At 45.3% G+C, this 12,733-nt stretch overlaps 1 protein-coding gene across 2 annotated transcripts in view; it reads right to left on the bottom strand.

The window, feature by feature from the left end:
• Positions 1-12,733, bottom strand: part of iqca1 (IQ motif containing with AAA domain 1) — a 305,109-nt gene that overhangs the window by 208,363 nt on the left and 84,013 nt on the right. For both annotated transcript variants that reach the window (XM_068034609.1, XM_068034610.1), the window contains one exon: positions 7,643-7,727. In XM_068034609.1, coding sequence (XP_067890710.1) covers positions 7,643-7,727 — 85 coding nt within the window. The remainder of the gene's footprint in view (positions 1-7,642; positions 7,728-12,733) is intronic.

Genomic DNA, 12,733 nt, shown 5'->3' with positions numbered 1-12,733 from the left:
TTTTTCAAGGAAACAACTGCTTTTTTCAGAGCAAATTCACATGGTATAAAACTGTAAAATCATCTTACTCCACGCTACCGCTCTCACCATGAGAACTTTCAAACAACTTTTAATTGCTTCAAATCTTCTGTATTTTTATAAACTAAAATCAGTATGATTGGCATTTGGGGATGAACTATACAAGCAAGTTTCCAATTTTATTTTACCTAAGCCAGTCAGAATAAAAACACTGCAACCATGCATATGACACAGGACAATGATCTAGGTGTCAGTGCATGGTAAGCTTAACAAGTGGCTCAGCAGCATCATTGAAGGTGAATTCTGATGGACTCAACAGCTGGGTGTTACTTGTACTGCACTGAACTTCACTGAAAGTGCACTGTGCAAAGGTGCATGGACCAGTCAACACACTACAAAACCAGAATAAAATGTAACTCATTTAATGATCTTCCAATGTGCTAGGAAGAAATTACCGCTTATTCAAAACAATTTTTGTGGCTGATTAAAGCAAATTAATTCAACGCATAAAGTGAGTCAATTCACAGTATTTGGCTGAGTTAAAAAATTATTGTTGACATGGTCAGGGTTATGATTATTGCCATCCTTAATTCCCCAGTAAAGGTGGCAGTGGCCCTTCCTTTGGAATCACTGAGGTCTTTGTGGTGATGGTGCTCTGTCTTCAAAACTATTGTTTTATAACTAAGTAGCTACTTCAGAGGGCATTAACAATCAACCAGATAGTGTGGGATTTGAATCACATGTAGGCCAGACTATACGGCCATAACAGGCAATTTACCCTCAAGGACATTAGCTGTTTTTTAATAACAATCCTGGAGCTTTCATGATATTTTCTAGTACTAACCCACAAATTACTGGATTTATTGGTCTTGAGAGTTGGGGTGGGCTAAAGACTTAAGTATGGGGAATGCATCCCCTTAGCCAGGGATAGGCACCAACATGTTGCACCATGGACATTTGACAAAATTACTGACTCAGCTACAGACATGGGGCAATTAATTTGTATATAAACTGTATTGCCAATCTAATGCCATTAAAACACAGTCCAATTTAAAACATATTTCTCCCTACTTAGTGAGTTACCTGACATTGTTGTTGCTCACACAAGTAGTCAATGTTTGCCCGCATACATGATGTAATGTCAAGAAAACACGCTCTGCTGAATGAGGATTTTTAATTCATCTGGTGGAATCCTACAATTAACTTTTAAAAAATTGGCAGCTAAGATGGCTACCATAGTTTACATTGAAATACCTCACATTCCAGGACATCGAAGTAGACACGTATGTCTAAAAAGCTCCCATCCACAACAATGGCTTGAACAGTTGAGTAAATTGTCTAGGATCACCCTCGTTAGCAGGACATTCAAACCCATCTTGGAGCACTCCAAGGGGGTAAAAATTGAATCAATGCACCCTGAGAGAGATGTAGGATTCTTAGACTTTGGACCTCATTAAATAAAAAAGGAATAATGAGAGAAGCATGTGACAGTCTCCCCAGGCTGTGTGAACTTAGAGTCATTTTGTTACACACAGCAGACAAACTTTGAGAGCTAGCCATTGCAAAACACCAATGGGGCTGTCTCTCTCTCGCTCTCTCTCTCCAGATAACATTGCAAGTTTTTGAAACCTGACTGGGAACAGCCAAGTCTTTCATCGCTACGGAGAGAAAGCCATGAACATCACTGTCTCCAAGAAAACCCCGAACCAGGGGGACCAGATGCAAGTGCACTTCTACCAGCCAGAGACTTCAGAACCACAAATTCAACTGGAAGACAACTGAATGACCAGACCCCACAGACTATATATTATTTTTATGTGTTCTGGACTCTAATCCAACCAAACTATCCTTCATCACTCTGTAGTGTGTGTGTGTGTGTGTGTGTGTGTGTGTGTGTGTGTGTGTGTGTGTGTGTGTGTGTGTGTGTGTGTGTGTGTGTGTGTGTGTGTGTGTGTGTGTGTGAGATTCGTGTGTTTGTGAGATTCTTGTGGGTGTGGTGTGGGTGTGGGGGTGGGTGTGTCTGAAAGTTGGAGGGTAGTTTTAATATTTTACTTCGATCGGGTTTATATTTTAAGTACGATAAAACTAACCTCTTTCTTGTTCAAACTCAAGAAAACTTTTTATGATCCAGCAAATAAAGGGTTAAGCACTCACTGAATTGGTAAACCATCCACTGTTTAAAAAGGAATAAACTCTGTTGCAATCAAACAAGGAGAGAGACAAGAGGGGAACCTTTCAACCCCTCCTCGCCTGATGTAGCGATGATCTCTCTCTCTCATCCTCCTCTCTGTGTCCATCCCTCTCTCCCCCATCCCCCTCTCCCTCGCTTTGTGTCCATCCCTCTCCCCTCCCTATGAGTCCGTCCACCTCTCACCCAATCTGTGTCCATCCCCCTTTACCCACCATTCTGTGTCCGTCTCTCTCTCCCACCTATGTCCATACCCCTCTCCCACCCACGTGTCCTTCCCTCTCTCCCGCCCCATGTCCTTCACCCTCTCCCCCACGTCAATCCCCCCTCTCCACCCCCACCATGTCCATCACTTCTCCCCCATCATGTACATACCCCTCTCCCCCACAATATGTCCATCCTCCTCTCCCCCGCTCACCATGTCAATCCCCTGCCCACCGAGTCCATTCCCCTCTCCTCCACCCCGTGTTCATCCCCTCTACCCCACTCTGTGTCCATCCCCCCTCCCCCTCCGCCTCCCCACTCCCTGGGCTGGTGCTTGTTTAAAGTGCTGCCTGACTCGCAGCCTGCTCCCTCCGTACCTCTGGCTATGTGCTGGCCTGCTTCCTGCTCTCCCTTCGACCTCTCACTCCCTCTCCTCCACAGCAGCCATTACTGCTCACTCCCTGAACTGTGCAAAAACAGCAGGGGTGGCCGATCCCAATCGCCAATCAGCATTCAGCCCGTCCAGGCAGCCCGATCTCAATCACAGACAGTGACCAATCACAGATAGGTGTCCAACATCCGTCAGACACAGCAGCCCCCTCAGCCTGACATACACTTTAATAGGAGAGCCTTTAATCAAAGCCAAGCCACCGGCAAACCACTGTCAGTCAGAGGATTGGCAGGCCAGATGGCAACCACGAACCTGAAAATTTCTTACCACCAACACTGGTGTCCATGTGGGGACCCATTGCTGACCCTGCCCTCAGCTTGTGGCGCCACCATTTTTATGGCGGTGAGTATGAGGGCATCTGAGCGTCCATTGTGGAGAGATTTTTTTTTTAGAACATTACAGCGCAGTACAGGCCCTTCGGCCCTCGATGTTGCGCCGACCTGTGAAACCATCTGACCTACACTATTCCATTTTCATCCATATGTCTATCCAATGACCACTTAAATGCCCTTAAAGTTGGCGAGTCTACTACTGTTGCAGGCAGGGCGTTCCAGGCCCCTACTACTCTCTGAGTAAAGAAACTACCTCTAACATCTGTCCTACATCTATCACCCCTCAACTTAAAGCTATGTCCCCTCGTGTTTGCCATCACCATCCGAGGAAAAAGACTCTCACTATCCACCCTTTCTAACCCTCTGATTATCTTATATGTCTCTATTAAGTCACCTCTCCTCCTTCTCTCCAACGAAAACAACCTCAAGTCCCTCAGCCTTTCCTCGTAAGACCTTCCCTCCATACCAGGCAACATCCTAGTAAATCTCCTCTGCACCCTTTCCAAAGCTTCCACATCCTTCCTATAATGCGGTGACCAGAACTGCACGCAATACTCCAGGTGCGGTCTCACCAGAGTTTTGTACAGCTGCAGCATGACCTCGTGGCTCCAAAACTCGATCCCCCTACTAATAAAAGCTAACACACCAGATGCCTTCTTAACAGCCCTATTAACCTGGGTAGCAACTTTCAGGGATTTATGTACCTGGACACCAAGATCTCTCTGTTCATCTACACTACCAAGAATCTTCCCATTAGCCCAGTACTCTGCATTCCTGTTACTCCTTCCAAAGTGAATCACCTCACACTTTTCCGCATTAAACTCCATTTGCCATCTCTCAGCCCAGCTCTGCAGCCTATCTATGTCCCTCTGTACCCTACAACATCCTTCGGCACTATCCACAACTCCACCGACCTTCGTGTCATCCGCAAATTTACTAACCCACCCTTCTACACCCTCTTCCAGGTCATTTATAAAAATGACAAACAGCAGTGGCCCCAAAACAGATCCTTGCGGTACACCACTAGTAACTAAACTCCAGAATGAACATTTGCCATCAACCACCACCCTCTGTCTTCTTTCAGCTAGCCAATTTCTGATCCAAAGCTCTAAATCACCTTCAACCCCATACTTTCGTATTTTCTGCAATAGCCTACCGTGGGGAACATTATCAAACGCCTTACTGAAATCCACATACACCACATCCACTGCTTTACCCTCATCCACCTGTTTGGTCACCTTCTCGAAAAACTCAATAAGGTTTGTGAGGCACGACCTACCCTTCACAAAACCGTGCTGACTATCGCTAATGAACTTATTCTTTTCAAGATGATTATAAATCCTGTCTCTTATAACCTTTTCCAACATTTTACCCACAACTGAAGTAAGGCTCACAGGTCTATAATTACCAGGGCTGTCTCTACTCCCCTTCTTGAACAAGGGGACAACATTTGCTATCCTCCAGTCTTCCGGCACTATTCCTGTCGACAATGACAACATAAAGATCAAGGACAAAGGCTCTGCAATCTCCTCCCTGGCTTCCCAGAGAATCCTAGGATAAATCCCATCTGGCCCAGGGGACTTATCTATTTTCACACTTTCCAAAATTGATAACACCTCCTCCTTGTGAACCTCAATCCCATCTAGCCTAGTAGTCTGAATCTCAGTATTCTCCTCGACAACATTTTCTTTCTCTACTGTAAATACTGACGAAAAATATTCATTTAACACTTCCCCTATCTCCTCTGATTCCACACACAACTTCCCACTACTATCCTTGATTGGCCCTAATCTAACTCTAGTCATTCTTTTATTCCTGATATACCTATAGAAAGCCTTAGGGTTTTCCTTGATCCTATCCGCCAATGACTTCTCGTGTCCTCTCCTTGCTCTTCTTAGCTCTCCCTTTAGATCCTTCCTGGCTAGCTTGTAACTCTCAAGCGCCCTAGCTGAGCCTTCACGTCTCATCCTAACATAAGCCTTCTTCTTCCTCTTGACAAGCGCTTCAACTTCTTGAGTAAACCACGGCTCCCTCGCTCGACAACTTCCTCCCTGCCTGACAGGTACATACTTATCAAGGACACGCAGTAGCTGCTCCTTGAATAAGCTCCACATTTCGATTGTGCCCATCTCCTGCAGTTTCCTTCCCCATCCTACGCATCCTAAATCTTGCCTAATCGCATCATAATTTCCTTTCCCCCAGCTATAATTCTTGCCCTGCGGTATATACCTGTCCCTGCCCATCGCTAAGGTAAACCTAACCGAATTGTGATCACTATCACCAAAGTGCTCACCTACATCTAAATCTAACACCTGGCCGGGTTCATTACCCAGTACCAAATCCAATGTGGCATCGCCCCTGGTTGGCCTGTCTACATACTGTGTCAGAAAACCCTCCTGCACACACTGGACAAAAACTGACCCATCTAAAGTACTCGACCTATAGTATTTCCAGTCAATATTTGGAAAGTTAAAGTCCCCCATAACAACTACCCTGTTACTCTCGCCCCTGCGAGAATCATCTTCGCTATCCTTTCCTCTACAGCTCTGGAACTATTTGGAGGTCTATAGAGGACTCCCAACAGGGTGACCTCTCCTCTCCTGTTTCTAACCTCGGCCCATACTACCTCAGTAGACGAGTCCTCAAACGTCCTTTCTGCCGCTGTAATACTCTCCTTGATTAACAATGCCACACCCCCCCCCTCTTTTACCATCTTCTCTGTTCTTACTGAAACATCTAAATCCCAGAACCTGCAACAGCCATTCCTGCCCCTGCTCTACCCATGTCTCCGAATTGGCCACTACATCGAGATCCCAGGTACCAACCCATGCTGCAAGCTCACCCACCTTATTCCGGATGCTCCTGGCATTGAAGTAGACACACTTTAAACTAAGTTCTTGCTTGCCAGTGCCCTCTTGCGTCCTTGTAACCTTATCCCTGACCTCACTACTCTCAACAGCCTGTACACTGGAACTACAATTTAGGTTCCCATTCCCCTGCTGAATTAGTTTAAACCCCCCCGAAGAGCACTAGCAAATCTCCCCCCCAGGATATTGGTACCCCTCTGGTTCAGGTGAAGACCATCCTGTTTGTAGAGGTCCCACCTACCCCAGAAAGAGCCCCAATTATCCAGGAAACCAAAACCCTCCCTCCAACACCATCCCTGCAGCCACGTGTTCAACTCCTCTCGCTTCGCTATCACGTGGCACGGGCAACAACCCAGAGATAACAACTCTGTTAGTTCTCGCTCTAAGCTTCCACCCTAGCTCCCTGAATTTCTGCCTTAAATCCCCATCTCTCTTCCTACCTATGTAGATGGGACACTTCATCAGCGTATGTAAATTGGGCTCCCATAGTGAAATTGGGATTCAGATTAAAATTCACTGCTCATCCACTGAGTTTCACTGGAGTTGGGAAACCTGGCAGTGAAAAGAAGGTGGGACTTCTGGCTCCACAAGGTAAGTACCTTTCTCAGCATTCCTTGAGGGCCAAGAGGATTAGCATTGCTCTCCTCCAAGCACTGATCTTCAGCCTCCACCCTCCCCACTCTACAAATGGCAACTTTCTCTCTCCCAAGTTGTGACCATCCCTTCCGCAAGCTCTGAATGGAGACCTTTCCCACTAAGCTGCAATGGTCAACCTTTCTTTCCAAAATGCAATGGCCGACCTACCCCACCCTCCACTCCCAACTCAAATTATGATAGACAATCTGGGTCCCCAAGGGCCCTCAAATGCAGCTCCTGCTGCTGGCTTCCTCTCCCACCTGCTGGCCAGGCTGTCAATTTGGCTGGCTGCCAGGTGGGAAACGGACAACAAAAAATAATAATAAGGTTGTGATTAAGTTTGGCATGACCTCCGCATCCCAGGCCTTGCTGGGTCCTTTGGACGTTTTCAGCCTCTACTGCACACTTCCCACATCACCGTAAATATCGGGGCCATTGAATTCAAATTGACAAGTAGCCATGCCGGAATTTCAACTGACAACATTCAGTCCAGTACCATAACCCTATGCTACCAGACCCATCTTAATTCAGATGAAAAGATCTAATACAGAAATGATATAACATGATGCAGGATGAAGCTGTATTTCCATCAAAGGAGGCATTGCTCCCAAGCTTCATCCTGTGTCAAAATATCATGTCCTCAACGACGGTTACTGGATAGTAACCAGGACCAAGAAACTTGGATGATTTTTTTCTCTCCTTCGGTTAGGAAAAGGAAAACTGTAGCTTTCCTATTGCTGCCACTGATTGAGTACATGTTGAATCCTGATAGTCAGTAATATGGTAGAATAAGTAATATGGTAGAATAAGTCACAAAATTTAACACACTGCAGTAGTTTAAAAATTGCCCTTGAAAATCACCACAGCTTTTAGATGGATTGATAAGTCAGCTGTGTGCTACAACCAATGCCTTCAATACAGCCCTACAGTAAATCTTGAAATTTACCTCTTGTGGAGTCTTTGAAGCAAAAATAGTTGTGGAACCTCCTTTCTCTACATCAGGGTAGTCAGGAAACTTTCCAGTTGTGTTTCTGTATTGAAGAGTAAAATGTCAACACTTAATGAAAAGCAGCAACAATTCTCCAAATTAGCCAAGCGATCTTGCACTAGGGGGTAAAAATTGGATTGCGCTGTTGTTCAGGCAGAGGGGCTGTGATTTGTGACTGCCCGCCCCTCTGCCAGTTGTGGTGGAGGTGGGCAGTAGGGAAACTTGGTGCTGCCACCTCATTTACATGACAGTGGAATTGCACCAAGAACATAAGAATCAGGAGCAGGAGTAGGCCATTCGGCCCCTTGAGCCTGCTCCGTCATTCCATAAGATCATTGCTGATCTGATTGTGGCCTTAACTTCATTTTCCTGCCTGCCCCCCATAACCCTTGACTCCCTTGTCAATCAAGTATCTATCTAACTCAGTCTTGAATATATTCAATGACTCAGCCTCCATTGCTCGCTGGGAAGAGAATTCCCTACATGCAAGTCTAAAGCATTGATGTATACCACAAAAAGCAAGGGACCTCGCACTCAGACATATGGCACTCCACTGGAAACAACCTTCCAGTCACAAAAACAGCCATTGACCATTACCCTTTGCTTCCTGCCTCTGAGCCAATTTTATTTTTATTTATTTTATTTTATTTACAGATACAGCACTGAAACAGGCCCTTCGGCTCACCGAGTCTGTGCCGACCAACAACCACCCATTTATACTAATCCTACATTTATCCGATATTCCCTACTACATCCCCACTATTCTCCTAGCACCTACCTACACTAGGGGCAATTGACAATGGCCAATTTACCTATCAACCTGCAAGTCTTTGGCTGTGGGAGGAAACCGGAGCACCTGGCGGAAACCCACACGGTCACAGGGAGAACTTGCAACCTCCGCACAGGCAGTACCCAGAACTGAACCCGGGTCGCTGGAGTTGTGAGGCTGCAGTGCTAAACACTGCGCCACTGTGCCGCCCAACTTGAAACCAACTTGCCACTTTGCCTTGGATCCCATGGTCATTTACTTTTGTGACCAGACTTCCATGTGAGACCTTACAAAAAGCCTTGCTAAAATCCATAGAGACTACATCAAATGCACTAACCTCATTGGCCCTCCTTGTTGTGTGCTGAAAAATTCAAACATGTTAGTCAGACATGACGTTCCCTTAATAAATCTGCACTGACTTTCATTAATCCATGTCTTTCTAAAAGAAGATTTATCCTGTCCCTCAGAATATTTTCTAATAATTTTCTCACCACTAATGTTAGGTTGACTGGCCTGTAATTACTCGGTCTATCCTTTCTCCCTTTTTAAACAATGGCATGTTAGCTATCCTCCAGACCTTTGGCAAAACACTGTAGCCAGAAAGGATTGGGAAATGATGGTCTGAGCCCCTGCTATTTCTTCTGTTGCTTCGTTAATGGCCGAGGATATATCTCATTCGGGCCTGGGGTTTCATCCACTTTTAAAGTTGTTAATAGAGTCATAGAGTCGTACAGCATAGAAACAGGCTCTTCGGCCCTTCGCGTCCATGCCGACCATAATGCCTATCCATACTAATCCCACCTGCCTGCATTAATTCCATATCCCTCTATGCCTTGCTCATTCAAGTACCTGTCCAGATGCCTCTTAAATGTCGCTACTGCTCCTGCCTCCACCACCTCATCAGGCAGCTCATTCCAGATGCCCACTATTCTTTGTGTGAAAAATTTACCCCTTTGATCCCCTTTAAACCTCCTCCCTCTCACCTTAAATCTATGCCCTCTACTTTTAGTCACACCTACCATGGGAAACAGACTCTGGCTATCTACCCTATCTATGCCTCTCATAATTTAATATACCTCTATCATGTCCCCTCTCAGCCTCCTTCGCTCCAGGGAAAACAGACCCAGCCTATCCAATCTCTCTTTATAACTCAAGCCCTCCAAACCAGGCAACATCCTTGTGAATCTTTTCTGCACCCTCTCTAGCTTAATCACATCTTTCCTGTAGTGCAGCGACCAGAACTGCACACAGTACTCCAAATGCGGCCTAACCAATGTTATGTACAACTGTAACATGACGTCCCAACTCTTGTATTTGATGCCTCGGCCGATGAAGGCAAACATGCCATACGCCTTCTTCACCCCCCTGTCTACCTGTGTTGCCACTTTCAGGGAACTATATACTTGCACCCCAAGGTCTCTCTGCACAACAACACTCCCCAGGGTCCTGCCATTCACTGTATATGTCTTGCCCTGGTTTAACTTCCTAAAATGCATCATTTCGCACTTGTCTGCGTTAAATTCCATTTGCCAATCCCTTGCCCACTTTCCCAGTTGATCTATATCCTGCTGTAACCTTAGACAACCTTCTTCACTGTCCACTATACCACCAATTTTGGTGTCATCTGCAAACCTACTAATCATGCCACCTACATTCACATCCAAGTCATTAATATATACGACAAACAACAGAGGGCCCAGCACCGATCCCTGCGGCACACCACTGGGTCACCGGCCTCCAATCTGAAAAACAACCCTCCACTACCACCCTCTGCCTCCTATCACCAAGGCCAATTTTGTATCCAATTTGCTAGCTCACCCTGGATCCCATGTGTTCGAACCTTCTGGACCAGCCTACCGTGCGGAACCTTGTCAACGGCCTTGCTAAGGTCCATGTAGACAACGTCCATCACCCTGCCCTCATCAATCCTCTTAGTCACCTCCTCAAAAAACTCAATCAAATTCGTGAGACATGATTTCCCACGCACAAAGCCATGCTGACTATTCCTAATCAGACCATGCCTTTCCAAATGCATATAAATCCTGTCTCTCAGAATCCCTTCCAATAACTTTCCCACCACTGATGTAAGGCTCACCGGCCTGTAGTTCCCTGGCTTATCCCTGCTGCCCTTCTTAAATAAAGGCACAACATTAGCTATCCTCCAGTGTTCCGGTACCTCACCCGTGGCTAACGATGATACAAAAATCTCTGCCAGGGCCCCAGCAATCTCCTCCCTTGCTTCCCATAGCATCCTAGGATACATCTGGTCAGGCCCTGGGGATTTATCCACCTCAATGCGCTTCAAAACCTCCAACACCTCCTCCTTTGTAATGTTGATATGCTCCAGGATATCGGTGTTCCCTCCCTTAATCCGCTAATACTTCCTCTCTCACTACGATAATTTCATCTAATGTTTCACATTTCTCCTCCCTGATTGAGTAATTATGGCACAAAGGGAGGCCATTCGACTAATCAAGACCATGCGGCTCTCTGTAGAGCAATCCAGTCAGTCTCATTCCCCAGTCTAGCTGTGTAGTCAGGAAGTTTACTTCCCTCAAGTGTTGATCCAATTTCCTTTTGAAATCATTGATTGTCTCCACTTTCACCACCCTCCTAGGCAGTGAGTTCCAGGTCGTTACCTCTTACTACATAAAACAGTTCTTCCTCACCTTCCCCCCTGAATCTCTTATCCAGAACCTTAAATCTGTGTTTCCAAGTCCTTGTACGATCAGCTAATGAGAACAGATTGTCTTTGTCTACTTTATCTAATAATCTTGGCTGCGTCTATCAAATCACCCACAACCTCCCTTGCTCCAAGGCCACAAACTCAGTTTCTCCAACCTAATCCTGAATTTAAAACCCCCCATCCCTCCTTTGCACCATCTCAAGGACTCTCACAACCTTCCTAAATTGTAGTGACCAGAACTGGACACAGTGCCCTAGTTGTCACCTAACCAGAACTTTCATAAAGGTTCAGCATAACTTCCCTGCTATTTATAAAGCCCAATATTTAAAATGCTTTGCTAATTACTTTCTCATTATGTCCTGCTACCTTCGAAGATCTATGTACACGAACCCTAGTTCCCTCTGTCCCTGTACACTTTTAGAACTGTGCCATTATGTCTATATTGCCTCTCTCTATCCTTTCTGCCAACATGCATCAACTCACACTTCTCTGTATTAAATTCCATCTGTCACTCATGGCCTAATCTGCTTGACTATGTCCTGTTGCAGTCGATTGGTATTGTCCTCATGTTTGCCACACCTCCAAATTTGGTATCATTAGCAATTTTTTTCAAATTTTACTCTATATTCCAATATCCAAGTCATTTATATATATCAACAAAAGCAGTAGTCCTAGTACTGATGCTTGAAGAACACCAATGTCCAGCATCCTCCAGTCTGAAAAACAACCACTTACCATCATTCGTGTTTTTCTGCCCTTAAGTGTCCTTAAGACCCTGTCTGTCCTATTCCATGAGCTGCAACTTTGCTAACCAGCCTTTTGTGGTTCTTTGTCAAACGCTATACTAAAATCAAAATAGACAACATCCATTTCATCCCCTTCATCAAGCCTCTCTCTTGCAGGACAAGGCGGCACACAATAGAAGGGAGCAGAGCAGAACTGGCGGGGGACATGGATGCATGCATCTCTTGAGTCCTGTGGAAGAGATGGTTCTCCTCATCATGGGATCATCTGTGAGACAGGGAGCAGTGGGAGCAAAGCAGAAATTTTAAAATGCTCCAAAAGCCCGGAGGCCGGAGAGAGAGAGAGTGAGTGGCAGAGCAGAATGGAGATTTAAAAAGCGTGTCAAACTTTCGGAGGCCAGAGAGACAGAGCAAGCGGCTGGAGCAGAGTGGAGATTTAAATAGCGCGCCAAAAGTTCAAAAGCTGGAGAAAGAGCTGCGGAGCAGAGCAGGGGGAAAAAAAATTGATAAGTGTCATCAGAGTGAAGGCACTATCAACAGAGAGAGCAAGGAAACAGAAAGCCGGCCTGGGTGAGTGTACCAGTAAGCTTTTAATTTAAACTAAATCAATCAAATATAAAATAAAAATTGATCGATTCATTAGTATATAAACTAAAAGCTAAGGTAGATTTTATAATTCATAATACAGAGTGAGAGACCAGCAGGGAGTATTAGTTCAAATAAGGACAACTTAATACATAAACTGTATTATTATTAGGGATTATCAGTATTCGTAAGGTTTACTAATAGTAGTAAGGTTTATTAGCATTGCCAAAGCGTTATTAGCATTGGTAAGGTTTATTACCAGTAGG

Source organism: Heterodontus francisci, chromosome 7, assembly GCF_036365525.1.
Source record: "Heterodontus francisci isolate sHetFra1 chromosome 7, sHetFra1.hap1, whole genome shotgun sequence".
Taxonomy (NCBI): Eukaryota; Metazoa; Chordata; class Chondrichthyes; order Heterodontiformes; family Heterodontidae; genus Heterodontus; species Heterodontus francisci.
Note: the sequence above shows the minus strand (reverse complement) of the source record. Positions and strands in the feature narration are given on the sequence as shown.